Source organism: Aedes albopictus, chromosome 2 (genome assembly GCF_035046485.1).
Source record: "Aedes albopictus strain Foshan chromosome 2, AalbF5, whole genome shotgun sequence".
Lineage (NCBI taxonomy): Eukaryota > Metazoa > Arthropoda > Insecta > Diptera > Culicidae > Aedes > Aedes albopictus.
In genome coordinates, this window is record NC_085137.1 from 164,553,995 (window position 1) to 164,581,602 (window position 27,608).

A 27,608-nucleotide genomic window follows, 5' to 3' on the forward strand; every position below is an offset into this window, starting at 1 on the left:
GTGAGTTAAAGGGTTTCATGATGCTAAAGTAAAGCAAACGAACTAAAAAAATCGGTGCCGTTCCTTTCCAGGAATCAAATTGCGCAAGGTGGAACAGCGGAACGACGCCAAGGATAACGACCGGACCATCGAGCGGTTACACGACGTGGCTTCCATTCTGGCGCGGCGCGTCGCCATCGAGCTGAGCGAATCGTCCGACTCGGAGAGCGACGACGATAGCGAGGGCTGGATGGAGAACGAAACGTCCGCATGACAGCACGAGAACCTGGCGGCGTCGACCGGAACGGCCGTCGCTGCCGGCGGTGGAAAAAAGAAGTAGGAGAAACGTCCTCTTGATAGATGCGAGTGGTTCTTCTACATCTTCATTGACATAAGTGTGGGATGGATTGGGTCTGGGTTATCATCGGAAAACGAGTGTCGTAGATGTAATAGGCAAGAATATGCAAATGTGAAGGTGATTAGACAAAATGTGCGAGGTTGGCTCTAAGGATTTAGGTTTATCGATGGGATTTTCCTTGAAACAGTGTCTAATTGTTTTCATTTTTTTTGTTTAGCCATGCTCGCTTTTTCAATACCAACATATGTACCAACGACAAACAGCACATCAAGAAGACTAAAAGATGGAAGTGGTATATGTAATTTCAAACGTAGTTTGATTTCTGATCAAAATACCATTGCTCAATCATTATCTTTTCTCAGTGTTTTTGAATGTGACCAAACAATTCCCTGTCGGTCTTCTTGAAAAGTGTGTTTGTGGGTTTTGAACAACAGCTAAGGGGTAGTTCGTAAACCACGTAGACTTTTTTTTAACAGAAGTCTACAAGGACAAGGGAGGATCTGAGATAACCAAAATTTGGTCTGCGTAGTTTATGAATGGCTCCAAGCTCTACAGTACAAAGCGTCTGTATTCAGCTTTGAAATTGTTTCAAGTTTATCCGGCAAGTCGGTCCATCAGAGATTATCGAGTTCACTGCCCTGTATGAAGGAATAATTTCGCAATCACGTGAACACTGGTTATGCATAATGCTGAAACAAGCGTTTTCCGCTTCCGTGCTGCAGAAACTAAAAAAAAAACTAAATAAACGTTTAGAGAATTTTAATGGAAATATCTGATAATTTCAAGAATCTCTTTTGATGATTCGTTTTTATAGGTACTTCTCTGTACTTCTCCAATAATTACTTTTAGGGATTCTTCCACAAATTCCATCTAGAGATTATTTCAAGAATTCCTTCTGAAATATTCGTCCAGGAGCTCAATATGACGATTACTCCAGGAATTCCTGCTGAGGATCCCTCCGAGAATCTCCTGTTGGACATTTCTCCAGAAGCTCATTCTGGGGATTCCTCCAGGAATTCCTTCTGTCAATGCTTCTAGAAATGCCATGTGAGTATTTCTTCTAGTGATATCTCTATGAAAACTTTCTGTGAATTCCTACTTATACGTTCGGTCCTGGGGATTTCTCCAATAATACCTAGAAGTTCTTTTAGAAATTCCTACAACATTTTTGTCTGGGATTCTTCCGAGAATTGCTTCTGGGAACTAATCCAGGACTTCGATCTAGGGATTTCTTCTGTAAATCTTGGATGATTTCCAATACTCCTGAAGGATTTCTAGAAGGCCAGAAGGTTTCTGTAACGCCTGGAAGAATCACAAAAGGAACTATTAAAAGATTTCTACAAGTAACTCCAGCTGGAAGTTTTGCAGAAGGAAATGCTGGAGAATGCTGGAGATTTACACTAAGGAATTTCTGATGGATTTTCAGAAAAAAAAAACTCCTGGAGCATTTCCAGAACGAGCTCCTGGTAAATTCTTAGAAGAGAATCCTAAAGATTCCCAGAAAGAGCTCCTGCAGGATTCTTAGAGGGAACTTCTTCTAGAGGATTCCTAGCAGGAAGAATACCCACCTGGAGAATTTCTCAAGGAACACATCTGGCAATTACTCCAGAAACCCTATCCTGAGATTCACTCAGAAGTCAGAAACTTCTGATAGGGATTCCTTGTAGAATTCCTGATAATTCCTGCCAGGGATTTTCCTAAAAACTCGTTTAGGTTATCACGCCGAGGACGTGGGATCGAATCCCACTTCCGACAAACTCACAAAATGTTAGTTATTCCTTCGGAAGTGAAGTAAAGCGTGGGTCCCGAGATGAACTAGCCTAGGGCCAAAAATCTCGCTAATGCAGATAAAAAAATTCGTTTAATTAGGGGATGCTATCATGAATTCCTTTTGGAGATTCTTCCAAGAAGTACTTCTAGGGACTCGATCTAGCCTTCTCTTCTTTCCTAAAGAAACTCCTGAAAGATTCCTAGATGAAACAACTGGAAGATCCCTAGTAAAAAAACTTCTGGAAGATTCGTGTTAGGAACTTCAGAAGGATTTCTAAAGAAGAAAGATATCCTGGAAGGTTTCCGAAAGAAACTTTTTAGGGGTTCTCACTAGGAACGCATGAAGTATTTTCACTACGAACTCCTGGAGAGTCTCCAGGCAGAGCTTCTCTAAGATTTCTAGAATTATCTCTAGGGGATAGGTTGCCTCCCAGAAAGAACTTGTAAAGGATTTCCAGAACGAGTTCCTGGAGGATTCCAAAAAAAGGATTCCCACAAGTAACTCCTGAAGGTTTTACAGAGAAAATGCTGCAGGATTCCCAGAAAAAAACTTGTGATAGGGAATCGCGCTACTTGGGCGGTGGCTTCTATATTCGTCTGTTTTCCACTATAACTCAGTCCGAGATGAACTAGCCCTGGGCTAAAAATCTCGTTAATACAGATAAAAAAAAAAAACTATAACTCAGTCAATCTTGAACCAATTGACACAATTCTTGGAATGCGGTGAGATAGGTATAGTATCTACCCGTGTACAAAATTTCAAGTCAATCGGTTCAAAATTGACCGAGTTACAGTGGAAAACAGACGAAAATAACAGACGAAGAAAACCACCGCCCAAGTAGCGCGATACCCTAGATTTCCAGAATTAACACTAGAAGGAACTTCTGAAAGATGTTTAGATGGGACTTCTGGAGAATTTCCAGAACGAGCTCCTGGAGCATTCTTAGAGGGAACTTCTAGAGAATTCCTAACAGTAAGGATACGCATCTGGAGAATGTCTCAAGGAACATATCCGGCAATTACATACTTCAGAAACTCCATCCTGAGATTCACTCAGAAGTCAGAAACTCCTACTAGGGATTCTTCGAAGAATTCATGATAATTCATACTGAGGGTTCATCTAGAAACTCGTTTAGGGGACCTGGGATCGAATCCCAGAAGGGAAGTAAAGCGTGGTTCCAAGATGAACCAGAATGGGCTAAAAATATCGCTAATGCAGATAAAAAAAACCGTTTAATTAGGGTTATAAGAAACAACTGGAAGATCCCTAGTAAAAAAAAAAAACTACTGGAAGATTCGCGTTAGGAACTTCATAACGATTTCTAAAAGAAAGTTCCCGAAAGAAACTTCTCATTTGAAACCCTGGAGGATTTTCACTAGAAACTCCTGAAGAAATTCCGGGTAGAACTTCTCGAAGATTTCCAGAAATAACTCCAAGGATAGGTTGCCTTCCAGAATGAACTTATAGAGGATTTCCAGAACGAGCTCCTCCAGGATTCCAAAAAAGTCCTGTAGGACCCCCAGAAGAAAATCCAGAAAAATTCTATAAAAGGTTACCCAGTAAGGAATCCTGAGAGTATCTAAAGACGATTCTGGGGGGAATTTAATAGTGGTGAAATCCAAGATCAAAGTCATGGATAAAGGAACTCCAGCAGGAATTCCAAAAAAAGTAGTCCTGAAGCGAAATCCCAGAAGAGACTCCTGCAGGAATTTCAGAAGAATCCTAGAAGTAGGTACTTGAGAGTTTTTTTTTCGGCCTTGCAGCAGTCTTCTGTTCACAATCCTAGAAGAAGGATTTCCTGAAAGAATTCTCTATGAAGAATTTCAGAAGCAACTTCAGATAGAAAACCGGGAAAACTGCCACCACTTTCGTAAAGAAGGTCATTTTCTCTAGATGTTGTAAATGCTATGGAAAGGATAAAATACGATTCACAGCTTTGGATGAGGGTGATATTTCAAGAACAGATATGCTTTTTTGAAATGTTAATGCTGATTTGGAAAAACCGACGTTTGTTGCCATGAACATTCAGCTGTTTGTGAGATAATTAATCATACAGCCTGCTGAAACTTTCCTCACAAACTCCGTCAGAAAAGGTATAGAAATTAACCCTAATTTCATTTCCAATTAGGGTTTTCGACCCCATTCTCGACACTACAAAAACAAACTAAATTGTGCATTACCTAAATTCAAAACAAAATGACCGTTTTCGTCCACTTCTTCCATGTGAATCAGATACCTTATTGCGTGAACTTGTTGTGACTGTTGTGAAGATTTTCTTCCGGAAAGTTGATTTTGAACGAGTTTGCTGCGTCTAGTCCAGCGCCAATTTCCGGCACCAGTGCCGAACTTCCAGCAAAATCAAATGGGAAATCACTTCGGCATCCATCTTTGTGCCTCCCAGGATTTCTCCCTGAGAACTTCTCGATATGTTTCCAGAGCTTCTTGCTGGATTCCTCCCGGAAATCCAATTTATCCAAAGTTCCTTCGTGAATTTCTCTTAGAAGATTTCCGGGACAGATTTTCAGTTTCTCTCGTGATTTTTGTGAGATTCTGCAAAAGTTCTTCTAGGGATTTCTGCCAGAGAGTTTTCATAGGTTTCTTATGGAGTTCCTCGCGGTATTTTGCCCGTTGTTGCTACCGGAATGTGTTGAAGAGATTTCCAGATTTTCTCTTGGAATATTTCATCCATTTTTGTGATGTCCTTCGAAGAATCTTTTCAGGATTTCTTCTCTGGATTACTTCCGATATTTCTTCAGGAGTTTCTCAGAAGAATTTTTGTAGTTTATCCCAGAGGTGGGAAAATCTATATATATAAAAATGCAGTGGCATACGTGGGACCGCGCATAACTTGCGAACGGATGGTCCGATTTGGGTCGTCTAAGTTTTGTTCGGTTAGTTTTCACCCAAGGAAGGTTTATGAGGCCTAAAACATGGGAAAATTGAGAGTTTTTGGAAATCGGGTTTTCATACATATGGAACGGGGACTTGGGCGCTTGGCTAGGGACTTCAAACGTCAAAAAACGCAGTAGGCAAGACAAAGTTTGCCGGGGACAGCTAGTTTTCTATAAAATTTAAAGTATTCCGGGATCAACTATTAGATAAATCCCAAAAGAAACTCCCAGAATCCCGGTAGGGATTCCAGAAAGAACTCTGGAAGTATTTGCGGAAAAACCGCTGAAAAAATACCACAGAAAAACTCTGGGAAATATCCCGGGAGCAACACCGGAAAGAATCTTGTAAGGAGAAGTCCACAAAGAACTTCGACGAAAATCTCAGGTGAAACTTCAAGAGACATCCCGTGTGAACCTTTAGGAAATATCTCGAAGAGAAACTCCTGTAGAAGTCCTGGGAGAAACTATAAAAGAATGCTCACGGAAATTCCTTAATGAAATCACAAGATGAACTTTGGAAGAAAATCCGTAAGGGACTCTGAGAGCATTATAGGGAAAACTATTCAAAGAATTCCCGGGATAAACTCCTGTAGAAAATTAGTGAAAAACTCCCGCAAAAAACCTATGAGCATTTCTCCTGAAATTCTATACTAGACTTTTTCTTGGTTTCCTTCCGGGATTCCTCCTTGGATTTCCACCGCAATTCCTTCTTTAGAGAAGCTGCAAAAGATCTCTCAGAATTCTTCCCACGATTTCTCTCGGAGTTCTTCTTTCAAGATTATCATAAGATTTTTTTTACCTGAAGGTTTCTGTAGGACTTTTTCGCGAGGGCTCGACAGGAGAACAGCCCGGGGTTTCTTCTAGAGATATTTCCACTATTGGGTCTCCAGTTAGCCTAATGGTTAAGGCTATGGATCGCCAATCCGGAGACGGCGGGTTCGATTCTCGATCCGGTCAGGAAAATTTTCTCGACTCCCTGGGCATAGTGTATCATTGTACATGCAAGGGCAGGCTGGATTCCTTCCGGAAATCCTTCAAAAATTTATCCTAAATTTCTTCAGGAATTTCTCTTAGTGGATTGAATTTTCGGGATGGATTTTTAACACTTTCTCCCGGGATATGTGCGAGATTTCTGCAAAAGTTCTTCTAGAAATTTCTTCCATAGAGTTTTCATAGATTTTTATTTTTAAATTTCTTAAAACCTCTTGTAAGAGGTTTTCAGATTTTCTTCTGGAATTCCTCTTATATGTATTTCGTTCCCAAAATTGTTTTTTTTTTTCGAGATGCCCCAGTTATTTTCAGGTTTTTCTCAAGATTTCATGTGGATTCCTTTAGATATTCAGAAGTTTCTTACAAGAAATTTTGTAGGTTATTTCAAAGCGCATGGGAGGGCCCATATAGCCGAGGCGGTAAACGCACGGGTATTCAGCATGACCATGCTGAGGGTGACGGGTTCGATTCCCGGTCGGTCCAGGATCTTTTCGTAAAGGAAATTTCCTTGACTTCCTTGGGCATAGAGTATCTTCGTGCCTGCCACACGATATACGCATGCAAAATGGTCATTGGCAGAGGAAGCTCTCAGTTAATAACTGTGGAAGTGCTCATAGAACACTAAGCTGAGAAGCAGGCTTTGTCCCAGTGAGGACGTTACGCCAAGAAGAGGAAGAGGAGGGGTGGACCTTTTTAAAAACGTTGTGATTTTTTATTGTGTAACAGTGTATGCGTGCAGTGCAAAGTACTAGTACGTAGTACCAATAATATAAAACTTCTCTCGAAAAATCTAAAGAATTCTGGGGAAAATCATTAGCGAAATCTCAGAAGAAACAATAAATTTTTTAAAGTCCAGAATAAATCCTGAAAAACGCTGAGAAATATCCCAGCAGCAACACCGGAAGGAATATTCCAAGAAATATTCCGAGAGAAACTCCTGTTGAAGTCCCGGAAGAAACTAAAGAAGAATGCTCATGGATATTTCTTGATGAATTATCGAGATGAACTTTGGAAGAAAGCCCGTAAAGGATTCTGAGAGAGCATTTGTAAGAGATCGCGGAAAAAACTCTTGCAGAAAGCTAGTGAAAAACTCATTTGAGGAAGTCTAGTAGAAACGAGAGCAGTAATCCCAGGAATAACTCCTGTAGAGACTCTGGTAGAAATTCCGGTATGAACTCCTGAGAAAATTTCGAGAGGAATACCGGAAGAAATCGCGAAAAAAAACTCTAAGAGACATTCCGTGACAACATATGAGAAATATGTCGAAACAAACTCCTGTACAGATCCCGGGATAAATCCCATGAAAATTTCTTCGGCCAGGAGGAACTCTGGGAAAATATCAGTGAGAGACTGAGAGCAATACCAAGAAAACCTGGAAAGAAATTCTGGAAATTCCTGGATCCCCGTAAGATCCCGGAAAAAAATCGGTCGAAATTCAGAAATACTGGAAGATTTAAGGAAGAATCTCCAAAAAAAGAATTGTTAGAAATTAATACATTGAAACCCTGTAAATGCACAAAGCCCCACGTTGGGCGCTAATGTCACAAATACAGTTATGAACACTACAAATGCATAGTACCCCACGTTGGACGACACAATACGGACAACTGTCAGCAGAACCCTACAAATGCCAATTTTATTTTCCGCATCGAGCCCCACATTTGGGAACTAATGTGAAACGAAAAGTAAAATGGAACATTACAAATGCACAAAACACAAACATGCAAAACATAACATGTGATTGTGAAGATAGCTAATATCTAAATAGATAACGAAATTCAATCCCAGGATGGCGAGGTTTCATTATTGTTCTTGGTCCATCAGTCAATCCTGTAGTCGTCTTCTGTCGGATTATCTTTTTGACCGCAACGTTGGCTGCTTACATAGCTTGAGTTTTGTCTAGGAAATTCTAATCCTAAGGAAGCCTCTTAATTCGAGCAAAAGTACAAGACCGTCAACATTTTGATATCCGTGCTAGGGGACGTTGTTTTATACGTTGCCTTAAATGGAAGTTCAAGAACACATACAAGCCACAGTATAACATACAAAATAAACTGGCAAAATATTCACAACAAATTGCAAAATCTTGGAAAATGTCGGTAGGTATCCCGAAGAACCTCCGGGAGGAATTATAGTGGAAATATAAAGGAAAATGCCGTAGGTTTTTACAAAAAAAAAAACATTGTGTAAGAAATCTAGGAAGGCATTCCAAGGGGTATCTCTGAAGAAGTTCCAGAAGAAGTCCTGATGGAATTTCTGGGTGGCTTGTAGCTTCCAGTTTCATCGGTGTTCATGTGTAGCTTACAGCATCTTATCAGATTTGTTTCTTTGCTGAAAATATCTACATGATCTAGGAGCCCAATGTGATACATTGCTAGGAGCCCTCCTTTTGTTCCTCTAGTACGGTTATCCAGTATACTAGATTGTGTAATTCGGAATATATTATCGATTGAATATATCCTAATCGATATTAACGATAATACAACTAATTCAGAGCCTTGTGAAGGGTTCAGACACCCCGAAAACAATCCACAAATATATTTTGGACATTGATTCCTAAAGCACAATTTTTCGCATAAAAATGCTAAACGATTTTTTAGTTATTATGAAACTTTCATCAAAATCGAAAGATTTATTGCAAACTTGAAGCAAATTCATAGCTTGACGTCGACAACCTGTACTGTAGTAGAGCCTAAGGAGAAACATCAGCAACGGAAACGAGTGATATTGGAAGCGATGTGTAATTTTATTGTAATTATACTAAGTTATTTATTTACGGCAAAACGAACTACAACAAAAACAAAAACGGTTATTAGGTTTCTTATTTTACAAATACGGATGTTTATTATGTACATTATTGCAATTCAAATAATTAGGATAGCAGCGTAATCGAGAGAACAATACGGGAAAGAATGAGAAAAACAGAAAACAAAGAGGGAAAATCAAAAAACAAACACAATTGAATATGTTGAAGAAAAAAAAAACAACAACACATAGATATTAGCAGAACTGATACATCTTGGCGCAAAGACTTCGAATTCGTACACTGTACGAAACAGAAGTGCAAGTCATATAGCAAGAAAAAAAACAGAAATCGTTAGTACTCAATTTAAGAAAACCATTTAGAAAACTCGTAAAATGCATCATCGTTCATCAAAATTTCGTACTAAATTTAAGCTACAAGAAATAATGACAAAACAAAACACCAGCAAAACCAGATAAAACGGATTACCAATTAACCAATAGCCCAGTTTAGCTGATAAAACAATTTAGTAATACATATATCGAAAATGACAAATACTGACACCGATGGCAGACTTAGAACCACGCGTTTGAAAACAGACTTAAACCCCGTTAGAAATGCATAACAGTTGAAAGCTCAAATTTCGGTGAATAGCTTTATCCATCCTCTATCATCCGCCGCACAAGCACCCTAGCACAATGTTCTCTACCTACTAGAGTTGTTCATCATCATCCAGTTGTCTCTCTTTGCCTTCCTTACTCGTGCTTGTTACCGCCGCCAATCTAGTAGAAAACCGCATTGAATTTTCGAAACCTCAAATTTAACGCAAAACCTAACCCTTAATCGAAACTAAATTATCGAACATTGTTTGTGCTTTGCAGCTGCTTTGCTCTATTTTCGCCTCACTCTGAAAAAAAAAATGCTTCGAAAATTGTGACGGAAACGAAATCATCATTACATGAATATAGAATCGCATCAAATGCTTAGTGAAAAGAATAATAGATTAGCGCAAGTGTAATTGTGGATCAGAACATCTAAATTTCTTAAGTGATTGGAATGGTAAAAAATAAAAGTGATTCGTACCGTTTGAAATAAGGTTACTTTCTTAACTCTTATGTTTTTAGAGCAAATGAAAACTTAGATCTTATTCAAGCCATTTCTTACGAAATACGTTTTAGATCTTCAGAGAAATTTCTGCTAAAATAAATCCAAACCGATTTGGCGGCTTTTTTATCTGTCATGGACAGTGCTTTACAACATTGGGTATACGTTTTTTGTTATTTTTTGTTTTGCAGTAGGACAAACCAGTGAAATGGAAAAGCTTAGCCATTGTCGTGAATAAATCAAGTATGCAGTTATAAAATTGTTTTATGCAAAGTTGTTCACTAAGTCAGATAACTACTCCCCGACTCCGAATGCAGATAATATAATACGTCATATTTTGTTCTAGTGGGTGGCTCCAGTGAGGATGGCGCAATTTGTTTTGAGAGATGTTGCGGCACAAGTCAATGCCTGTACTATTTCGCTCGTGTTATATACAGTAACCGTGGAGTTTTAATGCGCACTGTGCCTAGTGTACAAGTTTTTGTAACCTTTCTTGGGCAAGGCGCGGAATCTTGGAAACATTTGATTCTGAACTTATCCGCTAGGTGACGCTAATGAATCTTAGATATTACTAACTTCTGCATCTCAATATTCGGAGTCACCCGATGGTCAACTGGTTGTTTGTTTTGATTTTATCCACTAGGTGGCGCTAGTAAACTTTAGAAATTCTAAATACAGTTTTGCGTTTCAAAGTTGCGACTATGTACGACTATGTAGAAGCATATCGTCTTTGCAAAGGTGATCAGGCATCAATAATTGACTGATATACCCAGATTGTAATGGTCATCAACATATAATTTCCTGTCCATAAGTTATTCGTTTGACTCACACATAATGCAGTATAAAGAATCTATAGCAGAAATAAGTAAACATCAAAATTTCTCACGCAAAGCATACATTCATTAAATGAAAAAAGAATAACAAACATAGATAGACATTACTAAACACAGTTATAAACCGAAACAAAAACAGACAACACTCTTACACCAAGACATTCAAAACTAGGGAAAACAATAAATTATTGTCCGTAGCAAACACAAAGGTACCGTAAACACAATATAGAAAATTACACATTTGACTACACCGAAAACGAAACCCATTTATAAAGTTCTTTCACAACGTTGCCAGGCTGTTTTTTGTGAAACATCATTTCATCAGCAAAATAGGGGTAGTATCCAGTATAGTTTGAATAACAGACGCCAGGATACCCGGGAGAAGTTTCTTCTACTACACAGCGTGGTGCACAACAATACTGTTAGTGGTTTGTGGAAACTTCTTTTGCAAATTGAAAGAAAAGGAATCAAACCAAGCAAAAACAAAAAAAATATGAGAATTACTACTGTGTATCATACTAGCGATTTAGGATTCGTTTCTGGTTCAGTGTTAGATCGGAGGAATGTGTGCATCTGTATGCCGGAAATTTGAACATAGTTTATTTTTCGTTCTGTAAGTCGCCAATAAGTGAGAGATTTATATATTATATTATATTTTGTTTACGTTTTTCTTTTTTTTTTTGTATCTTATCATTACTCCTATTCCAGTCGATCGTAATAATTGTTCCATATATTTTTAAACGATTACGACAAAGTAACAGCTAACTATAACTTGAATTCGCTGTATTATATGTGAAACAAATTATAAAACAACTACTGTCACTTGAAGTATAAGCTCTTATTAAGCGGAAGGTAAATAATGAATATAATATTGAAAATTTATTAAAATAAAGTGAAACTTGAAAAAAATGTAGTGTAACAATTTAATATGTGAGAAATTACTGTTTCAAATCTTTACTGTAACCCTTTGGAGACGGCATTTTCTCTAGATGCAACCTCGCTAGTCTAGAACTCGTTTGTGATGGTCGATTTTCTCGGCTGGGCACAATATACGACCCAATCCATCCGTCCCCAAAGGGTTAAGTTCTTTTAAATCCATAATATATCACAGATCAGCTGTGCACGTTAGACGAAATCTTAAATCGACCACGTTATTGATGGACGGCACATCTAGAACATTATCGACGTCAGGAACTAAGCAAACTTCGACTCTGACCACTACTTCCACAACGTTGAGCAACTGAAGCAACCGAATGTTGCCTCAACGTACGCTCAGAATATCTAGGAAGCATTGTCAGACAAACGAACTCGAATGTGGCCCCTCTAGAGTACTGCTGGAGTACAGTAATAGCAACCATCAACGACGCAGCCGAGGACACCAACGGGTTCGTGAAACGGAGTTTACGGAACGAATGGTTCGACGAGAAGTACAGAGCAATTTTACAGAACAACACAGCGCGGGCGACAATGCTGCAGCATGAAACCCGACAGAACGTACAACGTTACCAACAGAAGCGGAAACAGCAGACCCGCCTAAATGGATTTGCAGTGCCGTTCCCAACCCAAAAAAACAGAAGCTTTACTAGAAGCTCAACGCATCTAGAAACGGTTTCGTGCCACGAGCCTAAATATGCTGGATGAAAATGGGAGCCTCCAGACGGACGGTGAGGTGATTGAAGGATGGGAACAGCACTTCGATGAGCACCTGAATGGCGTGGAGAACGTAGACACGGGAGAACAAACAACGGAGATGACGTCTAGGTCAGGGCAGCGGAGGACGCAAATGCTTAAACTCCCACGCTTAGGGATGTTAAGGATGCCATTCAGCAATTCGAAAGCTACAAAGCAGCTGGTAAGGATGGTGTCGCAGTTGAACTCATCAAGATGGGCCTAGCAAAGTTGGCCGCCTGCCTGAACCGGAAACTCGAACAGTTACCGGAGGAACGGTTGATAACTGCTTGATACTCCTGCGTTTCAACATCTGCAGCGTTTTTTAACAGACGTTTCAGTAGCAAACTATCACCAGAAGCTGGACGAGCGGATAATTGAAATTAACGACAGCGACAATCTCATCGCTCTGTCGAAGTCTATACACGGAGCGATGAATACGACAGCGTGGGAGGTGATAGGCACTGCTCAAAGACGACCTAGGTACGGGTGGCTTGACGAGGAGTGCCAGAAGGTAACGGACGAGAAGAATGTTGCCAGCAGCCGGATGCTGGTGTCAGGGACCTGGCAGAGCAAGGAGAGTAGTTGAAAAACGAATCCACCGCAAAAAGAAAAGAGAGCATGAGAAGAATGTTGTGGCTGTTAGGTGGAGAGAGAAATTCGAAGTATTGTTGAACGGTGGGGATGGAAGAGCTACAGACAGAATACGAATCGACGACGGTGGACTGGCTGTGGAACCTACTCTAGCGTTGTACAAGACAGCCATTTGAGGACTACAAGGCTGCTGGCATCTCAAGCACTGTAGTGAGCAGCTGTATCAACTCTTGCACCGTATTATACTGAAGATTTGAGAAGATGAAAAACTATGGCTACTGTAGTTGGTTGGATGGTCTTATTTTCCCCCTACACAAGAAAAGGCATCGACTGGAGTGTTAGAACTACTGGGGAATAAATTCAGCGTTGAAGATTTTGTCCAGAATTCTGTTGAACAGGTTGAGGCCGATTCGTCGGCGAACAATAGGCGGATTTTCGTGAGGACCGATCAACGACGGATCAGATGTTCAGAATACAACTTGTATAGCCAAAATTGATTCCAAGCCGGCGTAATGAATCAGTGAAGAGAAATGAGTAAGGTAGCATCCATTTATTACGTAACGCTAAAATCGTCATTTTTCGATCCCCCCTCCCCCCTCCGTAACGCCATTTTGTATGAAAATCCTAAAATTTTTGTATGGAGCGTAAGCTCGGCCGTACTCCCCCCTCCCCCTAGAGCGTTACGTAATTTGTAGACGGCGCCTAATAGCAAATGTGATCGAACATGGTTTTCGGGCGAAGCTGATAAAGCTTATTCATGCGACGCTTGACGGATTGAAATCAAGTGTACGAGCTGCGGATGAAATTTTGTCATTGTTCGTTTCGTAACCTTGCTTAGACGCACTGAAGTAAAGAAATTGACAGTCGGACCGACGATTATACATTAGGTTGTCCCAAAATTGCACATGGTCAAAAAGCTTGGGGGCTCACCCTGCAAATGATAGCTAAGGGTGTTAGAAACAAACTTTTGTATGACGGCAACTTTCAGAAATGACGTTTAGAGGTCGCCCCAGCGAGATTTTTGAAAAATGGCTATTTTTCGTAATAAATTTCATACAAATATTTTTTACCGTACAAAAATTGGCAATACTCACTATTTTTATATTCTTTACAGCTTGATATGGATCCAAACTTCTTGGGAAAAATAATTAACGACATGTTTTGCAGGTAACTTTTTGATACTGATTTTTTGAATTTACTAAAATTTGTAATTTTTTGATATACTGTGCATTTTACCCATCATAAAAGGTATCTGAACATTATGCTAATTTAAAACAATTTCCATAAAAAGATAGGAAATTTTATGAGGAAAAACTTTGCCGAAGACAGCATGGCGTTTTTTCTATCCGTTTTAGAGTTATTCACAATTTACTATTTAGTAAAAATTGAATTTTTGGGTATTTTTCTAAAAATGTCACATAAGAACTTCCCAGAAACACATACAAAGTAAAAAATCACGTATGCTCAACAAGTTTTTGTCTTGATTGTGTTATGGGATTATGGTGACATAATTAATTGTTTTTTTTTGTTATTCGATCCCTTCATATAGAAATCAACTAGCAAAGATTTCTTAAAAAGCTAGCTCTCTTGACCAGTTACGTACTGCCTATTGTTTTTTAAAGATATTCTCCACAAAATGTTGAGCCTTATTTTCGCGTTTATCTTACTTTCCTGTCGATATTCTCAATTATTTTTCTACACGAAGACGTATGAGTCCTGGACCAGTGAAACAGCCCAGGAAACAGTGGCAAAGTGAATAAAGGCGAATACGTTGATCCATACCCGCGATTACGAACATCTTACGTAAGAATACCAATTTTTAGATACTAAGTTCCAATTCAAGACATTCTAAAAAGAAGAGCATGTTTTTTTACATTTACTGACTTGAACTATCTTATCATCACCGAAAATAAGATATACCGAGGCAAATTGAAACGGGTGGGATAAGATGAACCAGTGAGTTAACGTAATGTTATCCAAGGTTAAGCCTGGAACATATACCGTCCGTTCCGTCGAGGTTTGCGTTTTTTTTTTGACAGTTTTCCCATGGGAAAAGTGTCAATCTACTGTCTCGCACACGCAAACGTATGCATTGTGTGGGGCACTTTAGACAATTTGTTTACCATAACACATACACGGCATACAGTAAGATAAGGTAGGCTATTATTGCAAACAACAGTTTCGGACGTAAACAAGTGACGTCATTTTTATCGTCCTATGTGTTGATCAAAATGATAGGGACTACTAGAACGTTTTATTCATGTCTTTGAACGATTTGAACAACATCATTGGAAACCAAAACGGCATACATATTTTGAGGAATGTATCACCTTCTGAATGATATAGAAAATGTGCCGTGCGTTTGATTGTGTATTAGGGTAAAAAATATAATTTGGACATGTATATAATTTGGACATGCACGGCGATGTATGCCTTGTTCCGGAGAGCTAATAAAAGTAGATACTTCTCAATATCGATTATTGGATCAAATAGACCCTATTCTGATGACTTACGTTGAAAATACGCTTAACAATTAAGAATTTACTTCAAAATTATCGAAAATGTAAATTATTTCACTAAAACCCCTCAAATGCACAGGTATGCAAGACGACATACACTTCACAGTCACATACAATATTCACCCCAAAATCGTTGAATTAATAATTGTAAGAAATTTGAATGCCTTATCACAATGAAAAATGTTCAATAAAGAAGCATTAAGCAGCCAATCTCTTAACATTCATCTAGAACGCTTAAAATAGGTGGTGTCCAAAATACATGACTGGTTTTCTACTACAAATATATTTTGGTCATCTAACGAACTACATGGGGATGCACTGCGATTGCATACTTGGAGGCGTATTCTGTGGGTCTGGCGATATTTCCTTGATTTTAACAAAAACAGTAATAGTTATCAAAATAGATGCCTGTTAAGCGGAGAAATTTGATTATTTGAAAGAAAATAATTGTTAATTTATGCTACTTCAATGATTTAGCAGTATTCATGGCTAAACATTGAGATAACTGCCCTGTCCAAATTATATATACCTGAGGGTGTCCAAAACATATATTCGGTGTCCAAAATGCGATTCTAACAGGCGATTGGAAATTGTGATTTTCTCAGCTTAAAATGCTTTCGTTAAGGTTTTTGTCACCTGGAATGCAAAGTACAATCATATTATAAGCGTATTAGTAACTTTGCAAAATAATCAATTGCTTTCTAAAGAAGCTAGGGGACGATTTTTCCAACGTTGTCCTCAGCCTGTCCAAAATACATGAATTACCCTATGCTCGAATAAACCATGAGCCATTTTACGATGTGACAACAATGTTGATGATGATATGATTTTCACGGGTTATTGGACGCTACCTCCTGTCAAAATTCATTCATAAAATCGGCTCGTAAAATGGACTATTGTCAGTACATAACCGTTAAAAATGCCATGGCCTACTGAGGCTTCTCAAAATGGTACCTAATGATAAAGTTTTTCGCTAGTAGGAACCTTTCTATATCAAAGAAAATGGATTTGTCAACGAAAACAAAAATTCAATAAATGATGCCATCATAATTCCTAAAGACAATGAAGAGAAAAACTTGTTGAGTATACGTGATTTTTTACTTTGTATGTGTTTTTGGGCAGTTCTTTTGTGATTTTTCTTAAAAATACTTAAAAATAAAAATTTCACCAAATAGTAAATCGTGAATAACTCTAAAACGGATAGAAAAAAACGCCATGCTGTCTTCGGCAAAGTTTTTCCTCATAAATTTTCCTATCTTTTTATGGAAATTGTTTTAAATAAGCATAATGTTCAGATACTTTTTATGATGGGTAAAATGCACAATATATAAAAAATGACAAATTTTAGTAAATTTAAAAATTCAGTATCAAAAAGTTACCTGCAAAACATGTCGTTAATTATTTTTTCCCAAGTAGTTTGGATCCATATCAAGCTGTAAAAATTATAAAAATGGTGAGTATTGCCAATTTTTGTACGGTAAAGAATATTTGTATGAAATTTATTAAGAAAAATGGCCATTTTTCAAAAATCTCGCCGGGGCGACCTCTAAACGTCATTTCTGAAAGTTGCCGTCATACAAAAGTTTGTTTCTACCACCCTTAGCTATCATTTGCAGGGTGAGCCCCCAAGCTTTTCGACCATGTGCAAATTTTGGGACAACCTATTATACATTTAAAAGGAAAGAGACTGCGAGGATTGGACATACGATCAACACCACAAAGACTAGAAATCCTCTACATATATAAAAAAAAAAGAAATCCTGTCAGAAATATAAAAAATCAGAGACAGATTAAAAGTTATACAATTTTAACTTTTTTTGGGTTTACACATACCCAAGTTTAACATTTATACTGTATTAGTCTAGTAATTTAATCTTTACCAGATTTTTGCGAAAATATGTGTTAGCGTGTTTAAGTTTTCCAGAACTTTTCGAGTCAGCAGGACAGACAAATTATCATTGTGGCTTTTACGTATTTTTAAGAAATGAGAATTACCACCGCTGTTCTTTGGTTTCCTGAGAACAGCTCATCGAAAACGCCAGTAAATGGTAAGTACCTTTATGCTGCATAAAATCAACTTGAAATCAAGCGTATTCTGTGTTTTAGACTCCTCCGGCACCGGCACGACAGAAACCAGCAGCAACGCCAGTTCCGTTCCAATGCGGCAGAGAGCATCAAGCGCAAGGACACATCGGAACCTATCGGAACTGAAAGCGCCAGAAAAGGAGACAGGCCAGCATTTCCAAGAGCTGTTGCAGGGTCCACCGTTTGCCGCTAGAGACCGCAAAAGCTAATTCCGCAACGACAGACGGAGAGTTCGTTCAATATCTTTTTGGAACAGTGTTTTCGACGCAGAGGAGGTTCGGGAAAACCATGACGAGGATGCATCCCTTTTCGATCGTTGTTGCAGTTCTGACGCCGGTTTTCATACATACTTGTATTGTTCAAAATAAACGACACGCTTAATTGATTAGCTTTTTCTTTTTTTTTTTGCTTTTAAGAAAAACAATCAAAACCAAGCAACATTTCAATAAACTCTGGTTATACATGATTCGATATAGCTATCCTATACTACACTACGTGTAAATCGAAGTTATACTGAGCTGTATAAGTTGAACATATACCTAGCCTGGGGTCAACCAGGTGAAATGGATTTAGTGTGGGATTTATACTAAATAGTTAAGATTTTTTTCTGAGTGAGAGATGAGTGGAAGTTACATATGTCGATTCGGCAACGCTGTTTATTTTGTTTACAACAGCTTCCAACACTTGCCACAAAGCTAGATGTTCAAACTATTTGCGTGACTAAGTTATGGTGCAAGTTGTTTTGTTTACGTTTGCTAATTATATTGAAACATTTTTTTCCCAAATTTTGAAAAAGATAACTCGCAATCGAAGAAATCTAAAATGCATTGCAAAGAATAGCGCGAATCAAATCGGCAGAAGTGAATCAAGCAGCAGCAATGAAAGTTTTTTTTAGAAGAACAGCGGCAAAAGTTTCTTCATGAGCATAAGCTTTTGAAAGCAGAAATAATTAAATATTATCTTCTTATTAAATTGACATATGCCATCAAATTCTCGATGACAAAAATAAATATTTGTAATATGTTTATTGTCGATTGCAATACCGTTCAAACAACGCCTTCCTACAAACGATAAACATGTTCATTTGGCTCACAATGGCCGCCTCCGCACATCTCTATAATGAAGGATTTACTAACAAAGACCAAGTGCATGACCGCGGGTGATGAACGTCCAGTCCAGCCGCGGCAGTGGTGCCGAAATGCTGCTAGGTGGTGAACAGTTTGATGTTGTGGACGAATTTGTTTATCTTGTTACTCTAAAGACGTGTGGTAATGGTGTTACTCGCAAGGTGAAAAGATGGATTGCGGCTGCAAATCGGGCCTTTTTCGGTCTACGAAACCGGCTGAAGTCCTGTAGGCTGCGAGCGAAGACAAAATTTGCGTTGTACAAGATTATCATTCTTCTGATCGATGTATGTAGACATGGATGGGAAGTTGATTTCCATCTAGAAATTCATCTACAAGGGTTTTTCCTGAAATTCGGTCGGACTTTGTTTCTGGAACTTCTGTAGAAATTCATTCCAGAACTTCTCACAAATTATTTTTTTAGTTTTTTTTTCTTTCCTGTTTCTTGGGATTCCTTCTCAAATTCCTCTCGGAGTTTCTTTCGTATTCCAATCGACGTTTTTTTTTCAAGAATCAAACATTTATTGGAAAAACTTGAAATTAGAAGGCACGAAATGTTGCTAATTGACAAATTGTGAGTTGAAATTTGTGAAAAAAATCGCGTTCTGGTGGGATTCGAACCCATGACCCCGTATTCGTTAGACCGACGCTATAATTAACTAAGCAACAGAACAAGTAATGATTCTGCGGAATAGAAAGCCAAACCGACTCGGAAGCCACACCGTGAACACTCCTATTTCACAAATTCATCTCTCTTTCGGCTTAGATGCCAATCCACAACATACTCCCGTTTGTGCTCACTAACTACAAGTGAGAGAGAATTATTTTTATAATGCCGAGACTTACTCTTACACTCCGCATACCTAGCCACTAGGCAGTTTGTTTTGCTGGTGTCTAATTGCCTGGTGGCTAGGTAAGTAATTGAAAGATCACTATTGTTTCAAACAAGTCTACACACTCAGTTGAGCTCGGCTAATTTCCATTCTTTTGCCGAGATTCGCACAGCCGAGCGCTCAGCAATCGCAATTTAACTGATATATCAGCAAAAAGTCAAGTTTATTCTTAGCAATACCCATGGGTACCGCTAGCAACAAACATTAAACGTCAAGCGTTTAGCCGAGATTCCAGCAGATGAACTTTAACCGAGATTTGCACAGCCGATCTCGGCATTCTGTTTTAAGTGTGTAGTACTTTTCTACAAATAATTCCATAGCAAAAATACTACAATGCATTGCCTCCAATTTTTATTTGATGACTACTTTGTGTGAAAATGTGGTATTTTCCTGATATTTCGAGTGAAATAAAATAAGAGTTGAATAAAACATCACCAGTATTGTTCTAATAAATCCAGTTTTTTAACTATGAATTAATCGTAGTAGTTATTAATTCATAGTTGAAAAACTACATATCATTGCTTTAAATTTTAGCTTACTCGCTTTTGTTGAGTAAAAATGTGGTATTTTCGTACATTTTTTGATAAAACAAAATATTAGTGTAATGTTAACATCAAAATTTTATCAAAAGCATGTCCAGTACATTGTTACGGAAAATTTAAGGCCAAACAACTACATGTTATGACTTTAAATTTTGTTTTATTGACTTTGTTTTATTTATTATAAATGAAAACTATGGTATTTTTGTAACTTTTTGGGTAAAATGAATTAAGTGTGTCATGAAAACGTCAATAATTAATTAATAACGACGAATAATTTAAAGGCAAAAAACTGGAATGCATTATATGCCATTTTTTTTGTTAACCACTTTGTGTGAAAAATGTGGTACTTTCGTTGATTTTTGAGTGGATCGAAATTTGAGCGTAATGAAAATATCACTATTATTCTTCAGATATGTTCCAGAAACTGCTACGAATATTTCAAGGCTAAAAAACTACATATTATCGTTTGAAATTTAGTTTTGTTGACTACTTTGTGTAAAAAAAATATGGGATTTTCGTAGTTTTTCGGGTAAAACAAAATAAAAGTGTAATGAGAACATTTTCATTGTTCAGCAAACATGTCCAGTACAATCATACGAACAATTTAAGATCAAAAAACTATATGTCATCGCTTTGAATTTTGATTTATTGCTTATTTTATGTGAAAAGTAGGGTATTTTATGGAGGGGGGGGGGGAATAGTGGTGCTTTTCTTTTCGTTTCAGAGAGCGAGTATAGGCGCTTAAACCTTAGGCATTAGAGCCAGGGCACTCGAGGTAAATATTAGTGTCCCATCCCTGGAAATCCCGCTGATAACTTTCTAAGCGACGCTATTTCCATCGATTCTTCGTACAAAACCCATTCCTCTAAATATGAAACGGTTGGTACGGTTGTCCCCGTTTATTCAAATATCAAATTCAAAAACATGCGTCCATCATGTTATTCATAAGTGGATAACCTGATTGCGTAAATTTTTGAATTATCTTCAAACCCATTAGTCTGCACAGTGAGCCTGGCCATTTTAATATTTGTATCATATTAGGGGTAGGCGGGGCATTATGGACACCCGGGGCAGAATGGACACCCTCAATATTTTGAAATATGCGAACTTTTTTGAACTTTTAATGAATGGAGAATATAGTCCATTTGTATAAAACGTAGTTTCAGGAAAGAAACATTCGAAATTAAAATTATACTTGATTTTACACGAAAAAGTTGCGTCCTCCGTTTTTTGTGCATGGAAATTATAATTTTCACACTATCTAAAATAAGATTTAGTGATTAATTTATTGCAGGTCGATTAAAACCTGGTATTTCTAGAACACATGCAAGTAGTTTTGCTGTATCTACATGCTTAACATGTTTATATTTTCTTCTTTATTATATCAAAAATCAAGTTAGGAAATATCTTCTGCTGCCGGGGCAAAATGGACACTCACCTTTTTGAAAGAAGCGGCAGGGAAAAAATAAAAGCTATATCACAAACCAACCAAATTCTTCGATTTCAGTACATTTCCGGTTAAATGTTCACTATAGTAGACATAGGGTGTAACAAATTGGTCAAAAAACGACAGCAGTGGAAAATAGTTGTTCTAGGCACAGCTGTACATGCCGACCAAAACGAAGCTTTATCCAAAACAGCCTGAATTCAAACTAACTGAACAAAAATGAACTACTTCGGCGTATTATTCATCCATAATAGTTGTTTTGTAATGAAATGACTTTATAGGTGTAAATAATGTACGAAATTCGTAAAAGTCGCATGGTGTCCATATTGCCCCATGGGGGTGTCCATTCTGCCCCGTATGCTTGAAGACGGTCATGAAAATCTAACATTTTTCGTAACATTTTCTAAAGTGGATAAATCATTTTTCTTCGTGAGCATTATTATGCAATAGATGCTAAATAGACTTTAAAAGGATACATGTATCAAAAAACTAAACTTTTTTGACATCTTGCCAGGTAAAGTTGGCAAAAACCTTAGGGTGTCCATAATGCCCCGCCTACCCCTATAGCTGATATGCTGCAAATATTAATGCTGACAAGAAAATAACAGAAGTAATTCTGTTATTTCCAGGATGCTTTTCAATAGTGGCTGTGCAAGCACTAGAATAGAATAGAATAGAATAAAATATATATGTGAACCCTACCTGTGATAAAAAAAATATTAAATTCTGAGAACCTTCGAATCAATTTGTACGATAATAAAAAAAATCCTCTATAGAGATCGGCAATCTTCTACGGACAAGAGACTAAGACAACGCTCGATGAGGCCCAATAAGTACATGAAGTTCGAGCGACGAGTGATAAGGACGATCTTCGGCGGTGTACAGGAAAATGTTTAGAAAATGACATCTTACCCTAGAGTCGCACATTGCATTGTACAACTCATTTTAGCTAAATAAGCGGAAGCATTCCTCTGATGCAATTGGCAAGATTATGAGATAAGGATCCATGTTTTAAATCAGATCGATTTGCATTTATTTACAAATCCTCGAACTCGTGCTTGATCTTTGCCTCCTCGTAGGTAATGCAAAGCTACTTACAAGCTCACATTGCTACGAAACTGCGCATATCAGCAGAGGAAATAATTTCCCATGCTGGCAAATCAAGCCGTAAACAAAGTGAATCACGTTTCCCTTGAAGAATTGACTAAATGCGACACCACCGTTAACCAAGTGTTCTAATTCTAACTTTCAGAAACGTCACAAACTAGAAATAATGGAAAGGTTAAGGAAACCGAGAGATAAGAAGGCGTCTGGCGGCACGCGTCTCGCCGTGATAACCTCAATCCTTCAACGCGCCGCATTCATCTGCGTAATGGATTGATTTCGAATTTCAATGATGCAAATTGAAAACAAATCGTTTGAAGCGTAATTAAAACTACGAACAAAGTAGATCGTGCTAATCGTTGCAACTACCGTCTACCCCCGTTGATTTGAACGACACCTCATGCTAATCAACGGGGTTCATTTTTTAATTTGAACTTCTAGTAACCCTGTGGGCATCGAAAAACACATTGATGGTCTAGCTGACGGTAATTCTTTTTGCTGTTTTGTTTTGATTCTGCGTTCAGTTTCACCCCGTTCCATGAGCAAAATGACGTTTGAACCATTTTTAGTTTGAACGATGTGCAGATTAGAGGGGGTCAAACCAACGGGGGTAGACGGTGGAGTTTTTTTTTGCTATTTTTGGCATGTGAAGTGTGGAAAGGTACCTACATATTCCACCAAAGGCGATTCACGTTTCTTACATTGGTGGTGGATGATTAGGACTAGCATCTAGAACACAACATTCGGAAATAATGTTTTGTTCGTGATATTAACCGATCCACCACCATGTTAATGGTGTGTACAACAATCAACTTTTTTGAACAGCGCGCCCACTAAAGGGCTGAACGAAGGAGTAGATACTGAGTTTGAGATCATAACCTTCCTCTTAGTACAAAAACAAGACTGAAGATCGTTATTATGAAATAGTATAACTGCAGAGAAACAAAATCCAAAAAACAAGCCTGGCTCCAGAGAGGATCGAACTCACGACCTTCGCGTTATTAGCACGACGCTCTAACCAGCTGAGCTATGGAGCCACATATCTTCATCGAATTAACATTGCACAAGAGATAATTAGCTAAACGTTATGATTAAGTGATTGGTGCTTATGCACGTACTGGCACCTTCCTTCCTTTGAGCGATTACCTACGACTATTCAGAACCCGTTTTAATCGATTTCGAAGGAAAACGCGACTGACGATGAAAGGAGGGCGGCTCTAAATACTAGGGCACGGTTAGAAGCGGATGGTAGAACAAACCAGCCGATGTATGTACATACGTACATATGATGTATAAAAATATAATTAATCACGTGGCGCTCAGCTGAAGGCACCCCCTCTAGTTGTGTCGTGTGATGAGGAGCTATATCACGGCTTTCATATCATGTTGACCACCCATCAAGCCGGTCTGTGAAGAAAAAAAAAGTATGTCTTTATCTCGCGGATGAGCAACAAAGTCATAGGTACATATGTATAGATACGTCAGGTTGGCATTATTTTTAATTTTCCCTTTGGATTCACTAGACATCTCCTTTTGCAACAACCTAACCCTGATCAACGAGTGTCGCTGCTGTATGGATAATTATGGCATAACACGGTCATCGATCGGCCTTTTGTCCTTAAATAGAACGCAGTCGGAGATCTGGGATGCCTCATCTCCGGGGTTCATTTTCTAAAAGTGAATGCATTTTGTCGCAACAACCTGTGTACGAATGCTATAGAGTACATGAGATTTCAGCCGTGTAGTTGCAGGCTAGGAATAGAACTACGGATGACCTGTTCCGGTGATAAGAGTCCACCAAACGGGGTAACCCTAATTCATGGTGTCATGCGACCCATGCCGAGAAATGATCCCCAAGCAACCAAAAGTTCGGATACCACTTGAAGAACGAACTCAGAAGTTTAAGTTTGGTTCAATTCAAGTTTCGTTGAACTTAAATCTCCTTGTGTATTAGTTATGAACTTGGAAGTACATGTACAAGCTTTTGACATCTCTTCAAAACGATATTAAAGTCGAAAAAAGGTTCAGAAAGAACTTATGTTGAACTTTAAAACCGAATTCAATCAAATATTAACCGAACTCATGTTGAACTTTTTCGTGCCTTTAAATCTCAAATATAGTTCATTTGGACATATTACAACAACTTGAAATGTTCCGTTCCGAACTTATTTCGGACTTGTTTTGCACTTACTACTCAAAGTTCGGATAAATATTAACCGTACCAAAAGTGAACTTTATTTGAACTTCGGCGACAGCGTGGCCGGGGAGATGTTCTCATTAAATTAAATCACTCGGAAATCAAGCGCAGCAGCCACAGCTTGTGTTAATTTCACAAGTACACTTTGTTTCACTATAATATTTCAACATACTTACTTGTAATCAACCCAAAGCACCCGTATTGTGTGGCTCAAAGGCTGCCCCTGCAGCGGAAAACTGTTCTGCCCAGGATTCCGCCGGAGTTTTTTTGGCTGCGGATAAAAGTCTTCCAGCTTTGCTGGATGTTTCAACACCGTCTCACTTGTCGCACCAGCGTGCCGATAATCGACGTGATCGTTGTCACTGAAAACTTATAAACTTTTCTGAACGATTGGCACTGGCACTAATTTATTGCTTTGCACTTGTTTCAATTACGAACCAAAACAAACTGAAAATGTCAAACTATGTAAGTTCACAAGAAGTTCTACGTAAACTTCTTTCGAACCTTCGGCTTGAGGTTTAGAGAAAGTTCACACGCGAACCTGATTGAGCTCTACTAAATGATATCAGCACATTGAGTAAAATCCCGCAGTGCCTAACAACACATATGTGGAGTAGTGGTTAGGCGCCGGCTTTCAACGAGGAGAACCCGAGTTCAATTCTCAGTAAGTACACTGAGGATACTGCAACTCCAAAAATCATACTAATCAACTATGATTTTTTGCCACAAAAATTTTTTGCGAAAATCATAGTTAAGAACTATGATTTTGGATTCAAAGCGCCAACTATTATTGTCATACTGTTACTGTATAGATTTCATAACACTCACGTATGAAAATCATACCGATAACCTATAAAAACTGAAACTATGTCTTATGACTATCATACATATTTTTATGAAATATTTCGCACAAATTTAAAAAAAAATTGCAACCTGGAATCAAACCAGGAACGTCAAGGTTTGCGAGTGCGTGCTTTACTCATTCGCCCATCGACGCTTCGGAAGTTAAAGTGGTTAGAAGCCAATAAAAGGTTTTGTTGCGATTTAGCAATGGTGTTTCATAACACATCTTATGATTTTCATACGATGCTTCTTATGAGATTTTTCATACGACAAGTCTTATGGATTTCGCTTTTCAATCTATGAAAAGCATACGAAAACTATGAAATGATGAAAAAAATAAAAATAACGGATTCATAAGATGTAAACTATGAAAAACATACGAACAGTATCCTCAGTGTAAAAACCCGATTTAATCCACCTATGGTGAACAGAACCCTTCTTACACTTATTAAAAATATTGTTGTATGATGCGTATTAAGCAAATTTATTTTGTGTGATTGACCAAAAGTTCTAGAAAATATTGTGGATTTGACATCTAGTGAATTGGTTCCCAAAATAGCATCAGACCATGGACTTACCAGAAATGCCAGACACCTCCTAGAATCTTATATGAAATGTTAAAAAATGGCAGCTATATTATCGCTCAATTAAAAATTAGAAATTATCAAGAAACTTGATCAAAATCGCCTAACACTTTATATGGGTGGAGCAATAGAAATTTCGGTTTTTGTTGAATAACTGGCAATTCTATGGATATTTTTCAATAGTTTTTTGAGCAGATGATAAAAAGAAGGAACATCTCTCTGTTATCAAAGACTTTGATAGTTTTAATATTATTTTTGTAAGATATTGGTTATTGCTAATTTTTGCCGTTTCAGTGCGCGTTAATATTTTAGTCTAAAAAAATAGCTTTCTTATTCTGGAATATTGTATCTTTTGTTAACGGCCAAATAATCTTGAATCGATTAACAAATGGATAAGAAAATCAGCGAGATGCACTTTGTCTAATATCTCTTAATCAGTCGAATAAGTTAGCTCCGAAGTACTTGGTATTCATGGTTATGGTGTAAAAACGACAAAAATGATATATCTACTAAGTTAATCAGTTTTGGCATTAACTAGTTATTTTGGCTGTCCGGTTCTTGCATTTTTCCCACAATATATAAATTCAAAGCTTTCATTTAACATTTTGTTAGTTTTCATAAAATTCATGTGTATTTGTAATTTGTTAATTATAATTTTGTTGAAAACAATAACCTGCCAGAATACACTTTGTATGAAATAAGCACAATAAAAAATAATTTATTGAAATACTCTTCGTAATATATCTCAGTAATCAAATGTCGAATCGAAATAAAATTTCAAGGCCTTATACAAGGATATCGTAGCTTCTTTCATTTGGTGCTTAGAGAACCCAAATCGGTTGACAGATGGCTGAGATATTTATTATGGTACCCTTGGTCCAAAATCTCTCAAAAAGTTAATCTGTAATACTCCCAAGTACTCTTTGAAAGATATCTCGGTAATCAAATGTCCAATCCTAAAGAAATTCTACTAGGATGCTGTAGCTTTCATTTGGTGCCAAGAGAACTTAAATCGATTGACAAACGGCCGAAATATTTATTATGATACACTTGGTCAAAAATCTTAAAAAGTTTAGAAATATGACTCATAAGTACTCTTCGAGAGATATCTCGGTAACCAAACGTCCAATTGAAAAAAAATCAATAGCGTTCTACTAGGATGTAGTAGCTTTCATTTGCTTCCAAGAGAACTCAAATCGGTTGACAGACGGCTGAGAAACGTGCGTGACTTTTTTTTGTAACGCACATACACACACACACATACACACATACACACATACACACACACACACACACACACACACACACACACACACACACATACAGACATTTGCTCAGT

General features: G+C 37.9%; 2 protein-coding genes and 1 non-coding gene across 3 annotated transcripts in view; 1 reads left to right on the forward strand and 2 right to left on the reverse strand.

Annotated features, from left to right (window-relative positions):
* LOC109398704 (actin-binding protein WASF3) overlaps window positions 1-9,396 on the forward strand; it is a 110,973-nt gene extending 101,577 nt beyond the window's left edge. Inside the window, exon 6 of the mRNA XM_019671086.3 lies at window positions 72-9,396. Coding sequence (XP_019526631.3) covers window positions 72-253 — 182 coding nt within the window. The 3' untranslated portion in view covers window positions 254-9,396. The remainder of the gene's footprint in view (window positions 1-71) is intronic.
* Window positions 1-27,608, reverse strand: part of LOC134287784 (YEATS domain-containing protein 4-like) — a 131,888-nt gene that overhangs the window by 21,675 nt on the left and 82,605 nt on the right. The gene's annotated exons all lie outside the window — the stretch shown is intronic.
* On the reverse strand, window positions 23,609-23,682 carry Trnai-aau (transfer RNA isoleucine (anticodon AAU)). Its single transcript has one exon. It is a non-coding gene; the product is annotated as a tRNA-Ile (tRNA).